Below are 20,647 nucleotides of genomic sequence, written 5' to 3'. Positions count from 1 at the left end.
GCCCTCAGCTACTGAAGGCAATAGGGCCCTTTATATGTCCAGTTGTCCTTTGTCAACAACAAATTGTCACTGTTTTCTGTGTTGAATATATGCTATGTGGTAATTTATGGACCTAATAGGTCCATACACAACACAAAACACTGTTGCTGTATGTAGGTTTTATTTTATTTGTTTTTTATCTTATATTTTGGAAATGTATATCCAAGCTTTTTTCCTTTAATTATTTTTTTGGGGTCCCCAAGAGAGTGGGGCCCTAAGCTATAGCTTGTTTAGCTTATACATAAATCCAGCACTGGTGAGGGGCAGCTATAGAATGGGATAATCTCTTATTTTGCAGTAACACACTTCACCGCATCCTCGAGCACAACTTGTGTTATGCAACATTTACACTGGGACAAAATTCTAGAATCAAGAGGACAGAGTGTATACTTACCCCACCACAGCCGCTTCCACTGCTGCTTCCTTCTTTGACCACTATGACCTGGAAAGAAAAAATGATGCCAGTCATTTCTGAGCCTAATTTTTTTTGGGGGGGGGGGGACTGCAGCCTATTACACAGTACAGTGGTACACCGAGTTACAAATACCTCAGGTTACAAACACTTCAGGTTACAAACTCCGCTAACCTGGAAGAGTTACCTTGATTTGAGAACTTTACCTCAGGATGAGAACAGAAATTGCATGGCGGCGGCATGGCGGCAGTGGGAGGCCCCATTAGCAAAAGTGGTACCTCAGGTTAAGAACAGTTTCAGGTTAAGAATGGACCTCTGGAACGAATTACCGTATTTTTCACTCTATAAGACGCACCTTTTCCCTCCTAAAAAGTAAGGGGAAATGTGTGTGCGTCTTATGGAGCAAATGCAGTCTGTACAGCTATCCCAGAAGCCAGAACAGCAAGAGGGATCACTGCGCAGCCTGCATTCGCCCCATAAGACGCAGCAATCCCTCTTGCTGTTCTGGCTTCTGGGATTCAAAATATTTTTGTTCTTGTTTTCCTCCTCCAAAAAATAGGTGCGTCTTATGGTCTGGTGCATCTTATAGAGCGAAAAATACGGTAAGTTCGTAACTAGAGGTACCACTGTATACAAAACTTTGAAGCATTCACTGGCTTAACTGCTGTGTGGAAGCTCCCAACAGATGCACTTTTTGTGGACTTACTGTTGCTCATGTATGCAAGTTTCTCCCAGTGTCCACATGGCGTCGACCTCATCAAAGTGCAATTCCACAATTCCCCACCCCTACGTCCAGCGTTTAATTTTGATTTGCTGTTTCCACTGTACTTTTTTCTGTTAACTTATCAGATTCCCTGCAGAAATGGCAAATCTGGTTTAAATGGGGAAATACTATGGGGAAGGCATTTTGATGAGAATTTATTTCATGTGGATTGTGCAAAAAACCTCCATGCACGAGCAGCACCAATGATGTTAGGAGAAGCAACACAGTACTGCTCCTTCGTAAAATTGTCCCCTCCCAAGGACTGCTTGGATTGGAACAGCTGTGATGGGACTAACATTACTTGTGGCTACTGTGTAGTTTGTAGTGAGGTGTAACATGTAGTTTGGATCTATCAAGTCCTGAGAAGAAACAAAAAATTAATGGCAAGGAAAAAACAGCAATTACCTTGGCTTCACTGCCACTGCTCTGCGATGATCCTTGTGTACTCTGAAAATTAATCAGGAATTTAAGATTATGATGAGGGAATAAATGAGGGATTATGACGAGGGAATAAATGCAACCCAAACCTTTAATATTTAAAGATCAAAAAAGGAAAAAAACAATTATTTCATTATAAACAGAGCTGCTCTGAAATTCATTTCAGTGGACCCTTTGACTGCGCTCGAATGCAGCACAGGTTGATTTAATTTTTAAGACATGGAAGAAGAGTTAAAAAGCCTCTGTGGAATCTTTGGCAAGTGATCTGTTTGGGCAGGCACCAAGAACAAAAAGTGAAAGAAGTGAAAATTCCTCTCTCTGTTATTTGGGTCAAAACAGGAAGAGAGAAAATGGGAGAAAATGGAGGAGTGTGCTTTTGGGGGTAAAGTCAAACTGTTGGAGGGTTACAGCTGTAGAGAACAATACGGGAGAGACATGTTTCATTGCATCTAGGGCAGATGAAGGCGTCCAGCTGTACTGATGCAGATACACCAGGAACACAGACAGAAGACACACTAATAAGGACTGGATAATTTTATGCAGAAGAATGAGCCTGACACTTCAAACTTACCCGAATAAAAAACCTGTCTGCAGCGTTTATGTGCAGAAGGATTCTTTAAAAATTTAAGACAAATGTGTATATAATTGTCGTGTCCTGTAGGGGAATAAGGACCTTTTAAGGAAATAATGCTTACCTTGACACAACCACCACTGCTTGACTGTACTGCTCCAGCCTGAGAAAAAATAAGATAGTTCAAGTTTTGTTTTGTTTTGTTTTTTAAAGAACTTTGGGTTCTATACAACGCTGCTGTGGCGTTCGTAAGGAACCCTCAGTCTTCTCACAGACTATTGACCCATACACCACTAATCCGCTGCCACCAACCAGGTCCTCCCCGGTAAATCCCAGTCAGGTTCTCAAGTTAACAAAGAAGAGTGTAATTTATTGCAGACACAAACAATCTTTAACTGCATTCCAAACGTTGTTACTCTTTACCTTCTTAGTCTTATTTTATCCTGTCTTTATCTCTTCTACCTCCCCTCACACAAGAACCCACTGCACTAACTGTCTCTCTATTGCCAACTGCCTGCCAACTGCTTTTCCAATTGCCTTTCCCAACCAACCCACCCACTAAAACCAACCAACTAATCACTCAAACATTGGGCTAAGCCCTTTTATAAACAGGTAGGCTCCGCCTCCGGCTTTCCTATTGGTCTACATTTTAACCCTTTTTCTTCCCCCTGTACAGACATTTTCTAAACGAATGGGCAAACGCCACATCTGCTCTTCCAGTTATGCAGCAGACTCTTGTTTACGCAATGAAACACCCCACATCTCTCCTTGTAGCCTCCCGCAGGCTAGTCTAGGGGAGTGCTACTCCCCATTTCAGTATCTGTTGCCTGAGGCATTTGTCTCATTTTGCCTAATGGTAGGGCCGGCCCAGGGGTAATATTAAAAGGGACTTGGTGCCTTCCTTATGCATTTCAAGTACTATAGCGCTCACAGCAGTGAAATGAAGCAGTGTTCTCAGCCCACTCATTTTACTTAACCAGTCAAACTGCATTATAGCCTTCTGCCAAGTACAAATATGTCTCTTTCCCAGTATAACTGGGTGAACTTGTTCATACCAGGTAAAGAAAAGAGTCGATTAACTCAAGCAGAGTGGGCCGTTCTAAACATTTCAGGAGTGCAATCCAGGTGCATGCTGTTCTGTTTTATGAAATGGTACTGGTTGGCATCTGTCTGTCTCCAGAGACAAAGGAGGATGAAGGAGTGTGCCTTTGGGGGTGAGGTCAAGCTGTTGGATGGTTGCAGCTCCTGATGTGGCTGTATAGACCAATGCGGGAGAGACAAGTTTTGTTGCAGCTGGGGCAGATGAAGGTGTCCAGTTGTGCTACTGCACACCTGTTGGGCGTACCCCAGTTATGGAATAGTCTTCCCAGAGAGTTTCGCCTTGAGCCACCCTTTTTAGCCCTTTCTGTTTATCCAAATGTTTTAAATAACTTACATAGCTGGATCTCTCAGTTTTTAAATTTGTGCTTCAACTTTGGGGTTGTGGAGAGTTTTGTTTTCTTGTTGCTTTTCCTTAAACGGTAAGATTTTATTTTGCCTTGTATTCCCATTGTGTTTATACTTATTTAGGGTAAACCACACAGAGAACTTTATATTATGGGTGAGCTTACAGACACAGTAAATATATAAGCACGCAATTAAAAAGATCTTGACAGTGAGGGAAACACTGAGGAATCTTTTTTAAAAAAGGTTCTTACCTCGCCACAGTTGACATTCACAGTCAGAATGGACTGAAAAGAAAAGAGATACCGCTTTGTAAAATAGGGACTGTACCTAATAAAATGTTGCAAAGCTGTGAAGGAATACCTGGTGGTTCTGTAAGGGTGCATCTGCTTACAACAATTCCACCATGTTATTAGCCCTTCATTTTAGCAGCATTTGAAATCTGCAGCATCAATTGATGGTTCTTCATGCATCACCAGCCACTTGCCAACCCGGACAATCGCCCACCAATGGGAAACAAACTAGTACTGCAATCACTAGCTAACTGCTGGCTAGTGGAGTAGGAATACCATCACCACAGGGGTGCCAGAGAAGATAGCATTCCTGTTATATGCTCCATTATTGTTTATTGTGGCACCTCGGTGGTGAGGACACACATATCCCATCATTTTTAGTTTATCTTTTTCTAAATCTTAAATTTGGTTTGCCACCTTTCCACATACATTTGCAATTAAGGGGGAAAAACTTGTGTGCACATTTGTTTTCATTTTCCTGTGTTTTTCTCCTAACATACACAGTTTTGATTTCTGCAAGCAGACTGATAAACATTCTCGTGTGCACTTTTCAATTACGTACAAATTTCTGCTTGCATTCTTCGGTTGGAGGACTGCATCAGAGAAATAAGAACTTTAGAAGAATACTGTGTTTTAGTTTGCATATTGGTTTGGCAAGTGCAACTTTTGTAGGCTTACATTTAAGTGCGAACTGTTATGTACTGAAGTTCTCACCCTGGGCCAGCAGGGGGATATTGTAGATAGTTATGCAAATAAGGGATCGAAAGTGACATTCTGTGATTGGATAGTTTTAGAAAATTGTTAGTTACATTGTACTGGAGCTCTATATAAGAACCCTTCAGTTCAGTTCTGTCCTGGCCTGTGAATAAACAAGAGCTGTTTGAAGAATCGTTGTGTCGTCTGATATGTTCACCCACAACTTAACATGAACTGATTTAATTTTGTGGTCCCCCCCCCTGCATCTCTGCTCCATGGTATATGTAATACCTGCCACCTGAGAGCAGGGGCAAACTGGGTGCTTGAAATCACTCAAAATAAAGGTTCTTAAGATCCTATAAATAATGTTACCAGTTCTTAGAATCTAGTCATCTTATACTGTTCCAATAAAATAAGTGCTAGAAAAACAATAAAATTTGACTTTTGTTACTGCCTGTTCCAGTGTTGCAGCCTCAGCAGAAATTCTGACAGACTGGCATCTGATTCTGAATAAATGAGTCCCTTCTAAAGGGTCTCCTCCATTTCTTAAGTTACTGGAGTGATGTGGCAAGAAGCAGCCATACAGAAGATACAACCATGCTGCTAAAGGAACATAATGGTGGGTCATGTTCACAACATTCATGATCAAGTGTTTGAAAAACATGCACTTGTTCTGTTCAGCTGAATTATGCCCCTCCTTTGGTTTGTAATAAGTATTTCACAAATACCTTCCTCCTGCTCTTTTCTGTGGCATTTTCTATTCTGGAGTCCGGCGTCGCCTCAGAATCAACAGGTATCTCATTGTCATAAACTGCCTCAGTGTCACCAAGGAGGGTGTTGAAATCAAAATCATCATCGTACTCCTCAGAATCATCAGTAATATCAGAAACCGTTGATGCCACAGAATCATTGGCTAGGTCTGAGCTATTGGCTGCCATTGAAACATTGATGGGTTTGGAATCACTGATGGGTTTGGAAGCGTTGATGGGTTTGGAATCATTGATGGGTTTGGAAATATTAGCCACTTCTGAAAATCTGGGTGAGAGAGTTTTGCTATGAACGCCAACCCAATAGGTATCATAATCTTGAAGAAAAGTAGCCCTGAGAGGGGAGAAAAAACACCAAGAAATCATCACTATTTCTAGTGTGGAGACTTTTCTCTAATGAGCTATATAATATCGTATATATTATACATAAGATTTTTTCACAGGGGAATTTGCATTATACTTTTCAGTCCAGAATTATCTATTTCCCCAGCTACTCTGGGTGGGTTACAGCATATATAAAAACATAGCAATACATCACTATGTATTAGTCTGAGGTCCAGCACCAAGGGCCTTCTGGCGGTTCCCTCACTGCGAGATGTGAGGTTACAGGCAGAGGGCCTTCTCTGTAGTGGCGCCCGCCCTGTGGAACGCCCTCCCATCAGATGTCAAGAAAATAAACAACTATCTAACTTTTAGAAGACATCTGAAGGCAGCCCTTCCTTTAGGGAAGTTTTTAATGTTTGATTCTATTTTAAATATTTTGTTGGGAGCTGCCCAGAGTGGCTGGGGAAACCCAGCCAGATGGGCAGGGTATAAATAAAATTAATAATAATAATAATAATAATAATAATAATAAAAATAATAATAAAAAAACCATTAAAAACTTCCTGATACAGGGCCGCCTTCAGATGTCTTCTAAAAGTTATGTAGTTATTTATCTCCTTGACATCTAAAGGGAAAGCATTCCACAAGGAAGGTGCCACTACCACGAAGGTCATGCACCTGCCTGCATAAACATTTGTGAAATATATCACCACACATGCAACCTTGATATATTTTGTTGCTTTTTCAAAGAAGAAGTCCCTCGATAAATATTGCATAGCAAGAAATCCACAACTTACATAAGGCGAATCTTATTCGTACCCTGAGGAGCAACCCAAGTAGTTGTGACTTTGCGTTTTACGCTGGGACTCGTGTGACTTACTGCTGAATTCTGAAAGGAGAAGGCAAATGAAACAGAATCAAGACACACAAGTAAAAACAAAAACAAACAAACACAGCTCAAAAACAATATTTGAGGTAAATTGTTCCTCATGCTATAGTTGAAATGAGATCACTAATTAAGGCTGCAGTCCTATAGCTACTTACCCGAGATTGGGAATCACCCCACTGAACTCAACAGGACTTATTTCTGAGCCGATGTGTGTAGAATTGTGTTCTAAAAGTGCAGTCCTATCCATGTCTATTCAAAAGTAGGTCCCATTAAGTTCAATGGGACTTACTCCCAGGAAAGCACTGGTACAGGATTACAGCCTACGCTACTCTTACAGTTGAATGACCTTTCGACAGCATTTAAATCTGAAAACATGAAATTGATTTTCATACTTTGCAATTCGGCCTCTAGTGTTGATATTAACTCAAAGTTTCATAAAATTTTGGCCGTGAGTATTTATCTATTTAAGAAGGCGTTTCCAGAATGTTCCCTAATTGCAAGCCACCTGTAGGATAGGACCAGGTAAAGGTAAAGGTAAAGGTACCCCTGCCCGTACGGGCCAGTCTTGCCAGACTCTGGGGTTGTGCGCCCATCTCACTTAAGAGGCCAGGGGCCAGCGCTGTCCGGAGACACTTCCGGGTCACGTGGCCAGCGTGACATCGCTGCTCTGGCAAGCCAGAGCCGCACACGGAAACGCCGTTTACCTTCCCGCTGGTAAGCGGTCCTTATTTATCTACTTGCACCCGGAGGTGCTTTCGAACTGCTAGGTTGGCAGGCGCTGGGACCGAGCAGCGGGAGCGCACCCCGCCGCAGGGATTCGAACCGCCGACCTTTCGATCGGCAAGTCCTAGGCGCTGAGGCTTTAACCCACAGCGCCACCTGGTACTGACCACTAAATGTCAGGTGCCAGCAAACATTGACTGCTATCGCATTTCAGCTACCAGATACCATCAAAACCAATGTATGCACAATGCCACCATTAAATATCAAATATGTGCTGGATATTCAGTTTTCAAGAATATTTGCCATTATAATTCACACAGGAACATTTTGAGAAGCAAATTTATCCCAGCTCTATAAACACTTGTGTCCTTGCCAGATGCCCCGGCGGAAAACTGCCTTGCCTATCACAAATAGTTTGGTTATGAAAAAGGAGGAAGACGGATACCGTATTTTTCCATCTATAATATGCCCCATGTATAAGACCCCCCCCCTATTTTGGGGGACTCAGTTTTAAGAAAATAAGGGGAGATGGCCCAAAGTTGTTCAGCCTGTCCGCCCAGTCAGCTGTGGGCAGGAAACAGCCCCTAGATTGCTCCCCGCTCGCTGTGGCATTGGGGGAAGCCACGCTCCAGCCAACCAAATGGATGGTGGCGCCCCACTTCTCCCTGCCCCCCATGCCACTATCCGTGAATTGGACGACCCCAGTTTTTTTGACATGATTTTTGAGTCAAAAAAACTTCATCCAATACACAGAAAAATACGGTACATCTTCTGTATTTTTAAAGAAAAGGAAGAAACAGAGCAATGATACATTTTGTTATGAGGCTAATGAATATCACTCTGGCACCATCAAGAAAGCAATTTCTCATGTTAAATGAACACATACCGTCATGTTGGCACATGGGTAGCCTTGCGTATTTGGATCCCTGATGCGAAACATGCCAACGGGAACATTGCCATCAATTTCCCGAGCCTGTACCATAAATGCTGTGAATCCAGCAGACGACGTTCCTTCTAGAGTCACTGGGGGGAACCAACAGATAAATTTAATATAATGACTTTTAACAGAGTTAAACTACGCAACAGAATTTCCCCCTTTGATCGCTTGGGTCTTTCATTTTTGCAGAGCAGGTTTGTCTCGGTCAGAAACTATACTGGCTAAGTGATTGCAGCATTTAGAAAGCCAGGATGATTTACATCCATGGCAGTGAATAGCAATCGCCTCTGAATAGCTTCAGGAATCAGATATGTTCTCATCACCAGTGTGTCTTCTGTGAGTTCATTACATTAAAGAAACACCGCTCTCATGAACAGGCCACATGCATCAACATTTATTTCCATTTCCATTTCAAGTTTGAGTTGAAATACCCAGGAAGAAGCTCAGATTCTCTGCTCAGTAACTCCTGTATTTTTTCTAGACTCCACCACAGAATCCTGAAATATATTTTGCTACATAACCTAACTTCAAAGAACAAAACAGTACAATAATCTAGCTGTAAAGGTAAAGTGTGAATTTTGATGAATGGCTGTTTTGGTTCTTGCGTTGTTCTGGAAGTGCAAGTCAAGTCATTTTATTATGGTCAATGACCAGTACAATTTTTTTAAAAAAACGCCAATTACAAAATTTAAAAGCTCAAGGCAAGGTAAAATAATATAAAATCGCATATACATAAAAGAGCAGTTCTGGAAGTACAAATTTGGTAGTTTTGCTTTTTTTTAATGAACTGAATCACATTTCTCCACCATCCCTACTCTGATCCACAATGTTAGCATGTTATGTAATGTACCTTGTATTTCATTTCCTGGATCGTATCTATCAAATGATACAGAGACGACATAAGGTGGAGTAGATGTCTGTGGTCCTCCTCCACAATTCGGCAACATGGAGAAACAATCTATTGAAACATCTTTATATGGAAATCCAAGGGCCTTGGGCAGGAAGACAGCACATAAAATGATCACGAAGGAATAATACTTCTCCATCTGAAGAAAGAGAATAAAGCTATTTATAAGAAGGTGGAGGAACCATGGCTGACACCAATGTACAAAGAACATTTAATTCAGTTAAATATTAATGGTAATAAGAGTATGCATCTTTGTTATATTCAGTTATTTGCTTAATTATGATTATATTAGTAAAAGTAATGTTATTATGGACGTAGCACTTTTGATAAACAAACCTTACCTATTCAAACTGGACCTTGCTTGCGTATTTAGTATGTGAAAAAGCTCAATAGTATTTCTGTATTACAAGAGGGAGACCCAAGGACAAGAGGAACGAGTCAGTATCTTTTGTCGTCAGTTGCTCAAACCCTCAAAAACCCAAAGTACAGTGCTGTTTCGGCTTACTGGACCTCACCAACTTTGTTAACCCAAACTAAGTTTCACCAGATAATGTGTGAGCTCTAGTATATATCTCCCACTTTTAAAGACCTGAGAATCCAAAGAGGCTGGCTTGCCCAAAAGGGCCTCATGGTCCAAATAGAGTAGCATAGCAGACCAAGAATGGCATGCTGTGTGCATAAGTTCAGCTCTATGGATCTTGGTTAAGTTTCAGCAATAATAGTATATATAGTTAAAGTTATGCATTGTTATCATTTAATCCCATGTTGCTAATCTTCCCCCCACAGTCATATGAAGCCCATATTCAATGAATTAAGAAACAGTTGACTTTTACTGAACTTGCCAGCCTGACAGAACTAATCAACACAATAGTTTATTAAGGCAACCTATTACCACAGAGGTGGTTTATAAAAAGGTAAAGGTACCCCTGCCCGTACGGGCCAGTCTTGACAGACTCTGGGGTTGTGCGCCCATCTCACTTAAGAGGCCAGGGGCCAGCGCTGTCCGGAGACACTTCCGGGTCACGTGGCCAGCGTGACATCGCTGCTCTGGCGAGCCAGAGCCGCACACGGAAACGCCGTTTACCTTTATAGTTCTGGTTTAAATGCCAGAGGGCATTATATCTTGTAGTTGCCACAGAATAAGGGTGTCACACGTGCTCCTTTAAAACAGGGAGGTGGGGAATCTTTGAAATATTAGGGAATTAAGCTAGTGTCTGTAAGAAATATGCAGACATCTTCTTTGAAACTCTTTTCTTTAAATAAACAGCTGCTTGGGACATGTTAGCTGGCAAAATCCACGAGGCAATCCGAAAGAAACTTTAGACTGCTAGGTTGAATTGCTGAAGGGCACTCCCATCTGTAATTACCTAATTATGGGGTGCTGTTCTGAAGGGAAGCAGGTGGGGCTAATTCCTCTTGAGAATTAACCCTCTAATGCCTTAAGGAAACAGTTGAGGAAATAGTTCTCTGTCTGGAAAGAAAACTTTGGAACTGGACCCAACCAAAGAGGGTAGGGGGAAGCAGTAGAAAGAATGATGGAAAGTCACAACCCCACCAGGAATTTAAAGCACATTGCTTCCCCCAGAGAATCATGGGAATTGTGGTTTACCCCTCAGAGCACTACAATTCCCAGCATTCTTAACATTTCACACATGGGAGTAGCAAGGATTTTTGTTAGGGGGCAGGCCTTTTGTTAGGGGGGGCAGAACCTCAATTTGCTATGTATTTTTATTGATTGGGGGGCAGCTGCCCCTCCTTGTCCTCACCCTTTGCTACACCCATGATTTCCCAGGATCCTTTGGTGGATGGGAGAGCAATGCTCTTTAAATGTAAGTTGTGGGTGTAGCTGGTGGAATGAAACATGTTTGTGTCTGTTCTTCATTTAGCTACTTAGGTAGCAAACTGTTCATTCACATTTTCATCTTCAGTCGTATATTGTTGGCTGGGTTTATTTAGTTTACAGCATGTTATGGTTTAAGAAAAATATATATGAAAATGTTATATAGATGGCATCTAACACCTGGTAGATTAGCTAAAATGTACAAATTAAAATCGAGTAGGTGTTGAAAATATAAAGAGAATAAAGGTAACTTTTTCCATATGTGGTGGACCTGTAGTAAGATAAAAGCTTACTGGGAAATGATACATAATGAATTGAAAAAGAGTTTTAAGAGAGCTTTTGTAAAAAAACAAAAACAAAAAACACCCCAGAAGCTTTTCTTTTAGGCATTATGGGATTGGAGTTACCTAAGCACCATAAAATTTTATCTATGTATGCAACCACTGCTGCAAGAATGGTATTTGCCCAAAGATGGAAAGAGGAAGACATTCAAAAGAAGAATGGCTACAGAAACTAATGGAAAATGCAGAAATGGCCAAATTTACTGGAAAAATAAGAAATCAAGATAACAAAGTCTTTAAGGGGAAATGGAAATCATTTATTGAATATTTTCAAATTCATCGCAAACAAATTAAGACATTAGCAGGATTAATGTAAAAACGTGCAATTTTTTTTAAAAAAAGAGAGAAATGGATGGAAATAAAATATAAAATAGATTTAAATTGAGATATGTAGGAAAATAGAGTAAATATAAGAAACCACAGAAAGAGGGAGAGTGAAGTCGAAATATGATATGTAAAGATGATTCTGTTTGAAATGTTTCTCATAAATGAAAAATATAAATAAGAATAATAAATATTTAGTTTCATTCTTGCTGCAAAGGAGGGCTGGCCATGTGTTGTGTTTCCTAAAAATGTATCAAAAATTGCTCAGGAATTCTCAGAGGTCATATAAGAGAAGGCAGGAGGAAGTTCGTTGGATATCCACGAGTCACCTGACTTCCTAGGTAAAAGAGTTCTACTAACACCTGTAATTGCAACTCCTGTGAGCTGTCATGGCAATATAGTGAGTAAGTAATCGGTATTCCCAGTTTAAACCCTGAGTTAGAGCTCTTTTGAAACCATTTTCATCTGACTCATAAAGCTGATATACTTGATTCTGTTCTAATTATAGTGCACCCAAATGCACTTTAAAAACAGGAGTTAGTGCTTCTGTTTCTCTTAGGTAGCGAGTCTGTCTCCCCACACTAATTGTCACACTACTAATGACACACAACACACACACACAATATATGTGTAGTTGCATGGCTGATTCAGTTCTCAGACTTGAGACTCTCCTCAGGTTTCAGGTGGGCACTTTGTTTATTTACATTTATTCAGTTAGACAAACATTCATCCATTAACTTATTATTATTAAAAGTGCCCAGCAACTCCTTTTTATTATTGCAAATGTTGCTCTGGCGAATGGACAGGGGGAGGCATTTTGTAACAACACAGTGACCAATCCAATCTGTGCTATTCACTGACAGCTTTGGCAGCGAACTAACAGAACCAGTTCCAATTAAATTCAGTCCCAGGCACAAAATTGTTGGTCCAACATGAAACCGAACGTTCTTCCAAAGTGTTTTGCTACTCAAATTAGTCTGTGTGCACCCATCGATACTCTGACTCCATTGCATTCAAATTAGCCGGTCTGGAAAAACTGGTAAACAGGAATGCTGCTTAAGATACTCAATAGATTTACATGCTCTGGCTTGTCACCAAATAAATGACAGACTCTGGGGGAAATCTTCTTGATCTTTCATTTCTGACTGGGAGCAGACTAGCTGTAAGTTATGTGGCTGCTTGGAAGCAGGGATTAAGCTGGGCAAAAATGGTGAAATCTTACAAAACACTCTGTTATACCCTCCAACGTTTCTTTTTTAAACTGGAGATATCAGGAATTGAACCTGAAACCTTCTGTATGGAGAGCATGGATGGCACCCAACTAATGTGCTATCACCACAAGGAACTTGCCCTGTTCTCTCCCTGCTCATGCTCCTCCTCATCCCCATATCTGCTCTAGAGGGCTGAGGGAACCTCCAGAACTGTTTTAGGGGTGTGTGCAGGGGCGGAGAGGCATAACGTCCTGTTGCACAAGCAGAATTCCCTGAGCTGAAGGAACAAGTTAGCTGGGTACCACCCTGTGTGTTCAGCCACTGAACTGTGGTCTTTCCAGACATGTCACAACAGCTCTCCAATGGGCACCTTGAATCACACTCGCACAACCACATCCCACACAACAGCAGGACATGTTCCCAAAATCCTTGCATTAAAGATTCAACAAATGCAAAATACAGTGGTACCTCAGGTTAAGTACTTAATTCGTTCTGGAGGTCCGTTCTTAACCTGAAACTGTTCTTAACCTGAAGCACCACTTTAGCTAATGGGGCCTCCTGCTGCCGCCGCGCTGCTGGAGCCCGATTTCTGTTCTTATCCTGAAGCAAAGTTCTTAACCTGAAGCACTATTTCTGGGTTAGTGAACTGTGTAACCTGAAGCGTATGTAACCTGAAGCATATGTAACCCGAGGTACCACTGTATATTGAACACATACACGAAATGGACCCCAAGCAGTGAAAACTCATTCTTACATCTCAAGTACAGTGGTACCTCGGTTCTCAAACGTCTCCGTTGATGAACGTTTCAGAACCCGAAAGGTGAAAACCCGGAAGCAAATGCTTCCGTTTTCAAACGCACTTTGAAAGTTGAACGGCTTCCACTGTGTGTTTTTCAATTTTCTCAATTGAATTTGCAGGCAGCCCTTTGCGCCTCGGTTTTCGAACGTTTCAGAACTTGAACAGTCTTCCAGAATGGATTACATTCAAGAAATGAGGTACCACTGTACCAGATACAGAGCCAGATATGTGGCTCTGATTCCTGCCATCTCAGCCTATCAGCACAGGCAAAGGTGGAAGGCCAGAAGAAGGGATGGGAAGTATTGCTTATCATGAGACCTTTTGCTGACTTTGACGCAAGCCAGCCAATGCTGGAAAGGCACTGGGACTTTTGACATAGGGCCAGATATATTGCTCCGTATTTTTCGCTCTATAAGACGCACCAGACCATAAGACGCACCCAGTTTTTGGAGGAGGAAAACAAGAAAAAAAATATTCTGAATCTCAGAAGCCAGAACAGCAAGAGGGATCGCTGCGCAGTGAAAGCAGCAATCCCTCTTGCTGTTCTGGCTTCTGGGATAGCTGCGCAGCCTGCATTCGCTCCATAAGACGCACACACATTTCCCCTTACTTTTTAGGAGGGAAAAAGTGAGTCTTATAGAGCAAAAAATACAGTATTCTCTACCACAGTGTGGAGTCCAATTCCAATGACCCTGTTGGAGATCAAGGCAGCCTTTTCCCTAGGATATTTAAGACCATCACTCAGGTAGGAGATCTTGATCTCTGACAGCAATCCCACTACCGTTGCTATGCTCCCAATGACTCCAGAGGAGAGGCAATGCATATCCACCCAACAGCACCAAGACTAGTGCAGAGATAGAGTTTGGGAATTGACCTCACACTCCATGACTTACTGCTTAGACCCTCCCCATGAGGAAATACCTTCAGTGAAGTGGAGGCACGAGTATTCAGTGCAGCTAGTATGATAGTTCTTTGGAGGAAGTGGGGTCAAGGGAGTCTTGGCAGCCAGGAAGAGAGGCCCAGTGTATAGACTAGCCGCTGCCGAATCACTCTAAACATTGACCCGTCTTATTCACAGTCCTCCTGTGGGACAGGGAGCGGTCAACTCAGAGGTTGTGCTTTGGGCAGCAGCTCGCTTCAACCCTTGCTTTGGGCTCAAACGATTGACAAACTTGCACATCGGTGTTCAGTAGGATCCTTCATCTTGCAGGGGATCTCACATGTCTTCTGGCCTGAATTGCCTCGGTAGAACTCTCAACAGGCATTTCCGGGCCCAATATGAAACGTATACTTTGGACGATCCCACTTTCTTCCAGATGCATGAAGGAGGGGCCCACAATGAACGCACCCGAACAGGTCTGTGGGCCTGTTTCTCGGTCACAGCAACAACCCACTCTTTTTTTCAGCTGGTTGGACTAGGCTAGCAATGTTGTGCAAGGAAATCCAAATGCAAATTCAGATTGAGAAAGAAATGTGTATATTTACCACCCGAGAACTTGCGCAACTCGGAGTGAAAATAAAGAGCAATTTCGTTGAAGTAAAGTAATTGCCTGCATTCTTCAGATACATGGAGACAATTCCTGCTTAAGGCCATTGAATTTTATGTAGGAAGTGGAGGCATTAAGATTTATCTTCCTTCAATGAACTGTATGTTTCCATAGTCTATCTTCCTTCAATGAACTGTATGTTTCCATACTCTTTCTCTTGCTGTTAACAGAATGTATGCCCAATTGCCCATCAATCTTCACATTTATCTTGGCTTGACTTCATAGGACTGTATACACCATAAACCTGCATTATCTGCATTAACTTTTCTCAGCTACCAAGTTCATAGGTAAGTGTATTTGATCCTCAACATCTTGGTTTAACCCCTCAGTTAATAGTAACAACAAATACCTTAAACATGCACTCAGTTATGTCACTTTTCCATCCCAAACTTTACTTTCTGAATAAAATACAACCCAAACAAGCCAGTTTGGTTCCACCTGTCAGGGTTCAATATCAAAGCCTGGCTTTATTCTCCAGTTTAAAACATTTCAGCCAAGACATTCCATTAAGTACAATTCAGTGTCTATGAAAATCAATGGTACAAGGGGAAACTGTTTAGAATTCCAGCAACCTACCTTAATAATTCTGTTTCTGGTCAGCCTTAGTACTTGTGGCTCTGTCCTGCCAACTTGTAGTGTAGGACTCTGAGAGCAATGTAACAAATAGCAGGGAAGAACTGGGTGGCTCAACCTGTCGCAAGGCAGAGGATGGAGAACAGCCCATTAATGACACCTTAGCCTCCACCTCAGAAATTACCACATGGCAAATGAAATCATCTATGGCAGTAGTCATTCTTTCCCTGAACTTGAAGATACTTTCCTTTCTTCTTTGATCTGCAAAGGTTGATATTTAAAATAGCTTGAACTGCATTTGCTGCTTAAAGTTGTAACAGTTTGGCAAATCAAGGCTTCAGCTTTGTTGTGTTGTTTTCAACTTCCCAAAGTCTTTCTCCTCACAGTGGGGAAATAGAGCAAACCTGTACCCCAAAACTGACAACTTTAAAGCTGTTTCTATTTTAGCTGTAAGCCACCTTGAGTCCCTGGCAGGGAAAAAGGCAGGATGTGAATAAATACAACATTTACTACTAATCTGTGCCATTTTGTGTCAGGTGTTACAAGGAAGAGACATCACGGGAACCATCGTATTTTTTGCTCTATAACATGCACCAGACCATAAGATGCACCTAGTTTTAGGAGGAGGGAAACAAGAAAAAAATATTCTGAATCTCAGAAGCCAGAACAGCAAGAGGGATTGCTGCGCAGCGAAAGCAGCGATCCCTCTTGCTGTTCTGGCTTCTGGGATAGCTGCGCAGCCTGCATTCACTCCATAAGACACACACACATTTCCCCTTGCTTTTTAGGAGGGAAAAAGTGAGTCTTATAGAGCAAAAAATATGGTGATCTACATCTCTTCCAATGTCTGGTTTGACCCTAATTCTCACATTTTACTCAAGTGCTGTTGTTGGGGGGTTTTATGTATCCACAATCCACTCATACTTTTGGGGTTGTGCACAGGTGTAAATCATGTGGCCGTTACAAAATAGCTTTGCAGTGTATGGTTATTTTGAGCTTGTGGTAAATACCTTAGGGGTGTGTAGCTACAAAATGGAGTTTGATGTGTGAAGTGAGCTTCCTAAAAACAGTGAGCCCACCCAGGAATGGCTGTGTGAGGGGACACTGTTCTTTGCAGCTCAGCCTACATAATCCTGGTAAGAGAATATTGGCAGCAATGCCATTTAGATGTTTGGGAATTGGATTTAGTCTCTATAGTCTTTCGTTGAGAAAAGCAATGACAAACCTTGACAAACCTAGACAGCATCTTAAAAAGTAGAGACATCACCTTGCCAACAAAGGTCCGTATAGTCAAAGCTATGGTTTTCCCAGTAGTGATGTATGGAAGTGAGAGCTGGACCATAAAGAAGGCTGATCGCCGAAGAATTGATGCTTTTGAATTATGGTGTTGGAGGAGACTCTTGAGAGTCCCGTGGACTGCAAGAAGATCAAACCTATCCATTCTGAAGGAAATCAGCCCTGAGTGCTCACTGGAAGAACAGATCCTGAAGCTGAGGCTCCAATACTTTGGCCACCTCATGAGAAGACTTGACTCCCTGGAAAAGACCCTGATGTTGGGAAAGATGGAGGGCACGAGGAGAAGTGGACGACAGAGGACAAGATGGTTGGACAGTGTTCTTGAAGCTACCAGCATGAGTTTGACCAGGCTGCAGGAGGCAGTGGAGGACAGGAGTGCCTGGCGTCCTCTGGACAACAGTCTTTCGTTCCCCAAAACAGCAGGTTGGTGCCTTTCTCCTGACCTGGCTTGAATTGGAACAGCAACCCTAGCTGCAGCGTGTGAGGATTTGTGTGTTTCTGGATCAAAGACTACAGGTTTCTTTTGATGAAGCAGAGACCATGTTACTTCTCGCTTTCCTTTAAATGTCAGCTTTCCCATGTTCCCCAAATGACCGTGTGCAGCCTTCCCCAACCTGATGCCCTTCGTTTCTTGTTGAAATCCAACTTCCATCAGCCCCAGTCAGGGAAAATGGGAGTTGTGGTCCAAAACACCTGGAAGACACCAGGTTGAGAGAAGAGTGACTCTGTGTAATGTTCCAAGCTGAATGAACTCTGTTGGATAAGCTTTGTTTCTTGAAGTACAAAGAAACCTTTTTGAAACATAAGGGACAGTTCTGCTGAAAAGAAGGAACCAGGATCGCCTTTTCTAGGAAATGTTGCAAGAGCTCTACCTGCTGCAATCAGGTGCACATAAAGTCATAAGTATTTCCTCTTCGATGGGTGCCTGTGAGCTTCAAGGATGCATCATAATTTTAACAGGGATGACTTACTGAGCACTTACAGAAGACAATTGTTGCTGACATCAGTTCGTAAGTTGCTATAGCAGCTGTTAGCCAGAGCAGTCAACACCTTCCCCAAACACATAAGCAATGTACCCTGTGGCTTATTCCTCTCCTGAAGACATGCCACAAGGCAGTGGAGGTTTAGGGTCAGTTTTCCTTCTCCTAGATGGGCTATCTTCCCAGGTTGACGAGCCACATCACTTCCCCCTACAGCACATGCAGAAACTGCTTTCTTGACTGTTGGGCCTACTAGTGGTTGCTCAATCTGCCAGATCCTGTTTACACATGCAAGGAAAGTCCCTAACTCACCAAGGATTTGAGACCAATCATCTGATTTAGCTGGAGTCAAAGCTGTTTCCCGGGGTGTGGCCACTGTCCCATGCTGACAGCTTCTAGGAGCCACAAGTGAAAGATGAGTGGGGACCATAGGTGAACAAACTACCCCAGAAGGAGTATGGCACGCCCTCCACCAGAGTTACTAAAGGTAAAGAGACCCCTGACCATTAGGTCCAGTCGTGACCGACTCTGGGGTTGCGGCACTCATCTTGCTTTATTGGCCGAGGGAGCCGGCGTACAGCTTCCGGGTCATGTGGCCAGCATGACTAAGCCGCTCCTGGCGAACCAGAGCAGCGTACGAAAACACCGTTTACCTTCCCGCCGGAGTGGTACCTATTTATCTACTTGCACTTTGACGTGCTTTCGAACTGCTGGGTTGGCAGGAGCAGGGACCGAGCAATGGTAGCTCACCCCATCGTGGGGATTCGAACCACTCCCCTAACACTCCGTACACCCTGTGTGAAATATATATATAACAAACTTGCAGAAGCCCATGTTTCCATATACTTGGGCTTCTGCAAGTTGGACCTTATGAGCAGTGCTATTTTTCTAGAAAAAGAGGTGCCGGAACTCACCATGACCACCTCCCTTGTTCTCTTAGAATGCCAATGGCGCCCACCTGAGAGGTGCTGGAACTGAGTTCCGGGAAGTTCCGGCTGGGAAAAAAGCCAAGTCAAGAGTATGAGCTTCATGTGACATCATCATAACTAAGGTAAGCTGGATGCCTCATCCCATGATGTCAGGAACCAGACTAAAGGTTATTGCTCTGGGGAAGAATGGTGGGAGCCCCCCTCTCCCTCTGCTCAAGGGCCTAATCCTGAAGCTCCTCTGGAGCAGGAGGATAGTATTGACCTAGAGCAATGGTTCGTGGAAGGACACAGTTTGGGAACTGACTGTTGGGCTGAGCTGGGAGAAGAGCAACCAAGGGGAGAGGAAGAGGAAGAGAGAGAGAGATGGTTGCTTCTCCCTCACTAGAAAGTATGTATCCCATGAGCCTGAGAGCCAGAAGGCTCAGTGGTGGAGGGATCACATGGTGAGGAGACAGGAAGACGGAAGTAACTAGAGGGAAGTGGGAGGAACTCAAATGGGACCTGCACAGTGAGAATGGATGCTGGATGTTTGTGCTGGGTTCAATAAACCTCTCTGTTGCTGCAAAAGACCGCTTTCTCTTTGTGCTGTTATCTACAGAGAGGGGGAAGCTAAGCCTTGCCGGGCAGCCTGACACATAAGTAGAGTAGATGTCCTCCTCCCTGTTAAGTGGGGGAGGTTGCCTCTGTGCTGTGCAAGCAGGACTCTTGGAGTCAAGATGACTTACTTGCTAACCCTGCAGAATGAGAAGAGCTGGGCGTGTGGCCACTGTGTACAAAACCTATTATCTCTCCATCACTTGCCATCCTGTGCTGCAATCGCTCAGGTGATACCAGATCATTGTTTCCAAGGGAACAACACAGGGCAACTTGGCTTTCTGTCATTTATATCCTGATATTCAGCCTCTGCTCTGCTGGCTCCAAAATCAGTTTCATTGAAAGTGCTTTGAGGCATGTCCAGCCAAGTGTCACTATGTCTTAATTTTAGGACATGACTGCCAAGAGGTGTGGCTTGGAAACACAAGGAAGCCCAAGCAAACCATGCTATATTACACAAGTTTATGTTAAGTTACAGCACGGATCAACAGCTGTTGTTTCAATAGAGTCACCCAGTTGCTTCTTATAAAGATGTGGATTATTAATATAGGGTTATGAATGCATTGGTAAGATTACAAAGCTGACTGAAAGAACCCAGTTTGACTTCCTAGTCAGAACTGGCCAATTGTAACTGACCCTGCAGGGGGGCCCGGCCGCACCGGGTGCAACATCTGGGGGTTAGGGTTAGGGGGCGCAAATCCACGGGTTAGGGGGCGCAAATCCACGGGTTAAAGGTAAAAGGTAAAGGTACCCCTGCCTGTACGGGCCAGTCTTGACAGACTCTGGGGTTGTGCGCCCATCTCACTTAAGAGGCCAGGGGCCAGCGCTGTCCGGAGACACTTCCGGGTCACGTGGCCAGCGTGACATCGCTGCTCTGGCGAGCCAGAGCCGCACACGGAAACGCCGTTTACCTTCCCGCTGGTAAGCGGTCCCTATTTATCTACTTGCACCCGGAGGTGCTTTCGAACTGCTAGGTTGGCAGGCGCTGGGACCGAGCAGCGGGAGCGCACC

At 43.1% G+C, this 20,647-nt stretch overlaps 1 protein-coding gene across 1 annotated transcript; it reads right to left on the bottom strand.

The window, feature by feature from the left end:
* Positions 1 to 358: 358 nt before the first annotated feature.
* Positions 359 to 15,997, bottom strand: LOC307218798 (uncharacterized protein). Its single transcript, XM_079981670.1, has 9 exons — positions 15,841 to 15,997; positions 9,146 to 9,341; positions 8,245 to 8,381; positions 6,544 to 6,635; positions 5,384 to 5,756; positions 3,921 to 3,953; positions 2,348 to 2,386; positions 1,620 to 1,661; positions 359 to 481 (listed from the first exon to the last, which is right to left on the bottom strand). The coding sequence occupies exons 2-9, from the start codon at positions 9,339 to 9,341 to the stop codon at positions 374 to 376; spliced, it is 1,020 nt and encodes a 339-aa protein (XP_079837796.1). The 5' UTR covers positions 15,841 to 15,997; the 3' UTR covers positions 359 to 373.
* Positions 15,998 to 20,647: the final 4,650 nt, after the last annotated feature.

This window comes from Podarcis cretensis (genome assembly GCF_951804945.1).
Source record: "Podarcis cretensis genome assembly, chromosome: 6".
Taxonomy (NCBI): Eukaryota; Metazoa; Chordata; class Lepidosauria; order Squamata; family Lacertidae; genus Podarcis; species Podarcis cretensis.
Note: the sequence above shows the minus strand (reverse complement) of the source record. Positions and strands in the feature narration are given on the sequence as shown.

What these genes read in the sequence shown, in the direction of transcription:
- LOC307218798 (XM_079981670.1), bottom strand. Translation starts at nt 9,341, where the DNA reads ATGGAGAAGTATTATTCCTTCGTGATCATTTTATGTGCTGTCTTCCTG. An exon ending in TCCAGGAAATGAAATACAAG is followed by an intron (nt 8,382 to 9,145) that starts GTACATTACATA and finishes GGTTCCCCCCAG; the next exon opens with TGACTCTAGAAGGAACGTCG. An exon ending in ACCCATGTGCCAACATGACG is followed by an intron (nt 6,636 to 8,244) that starts GTATGTGTTCAT and finishes TTCTCCTTTCAG; the next exon opens with AATTCAGCAGTAAGTCACAC.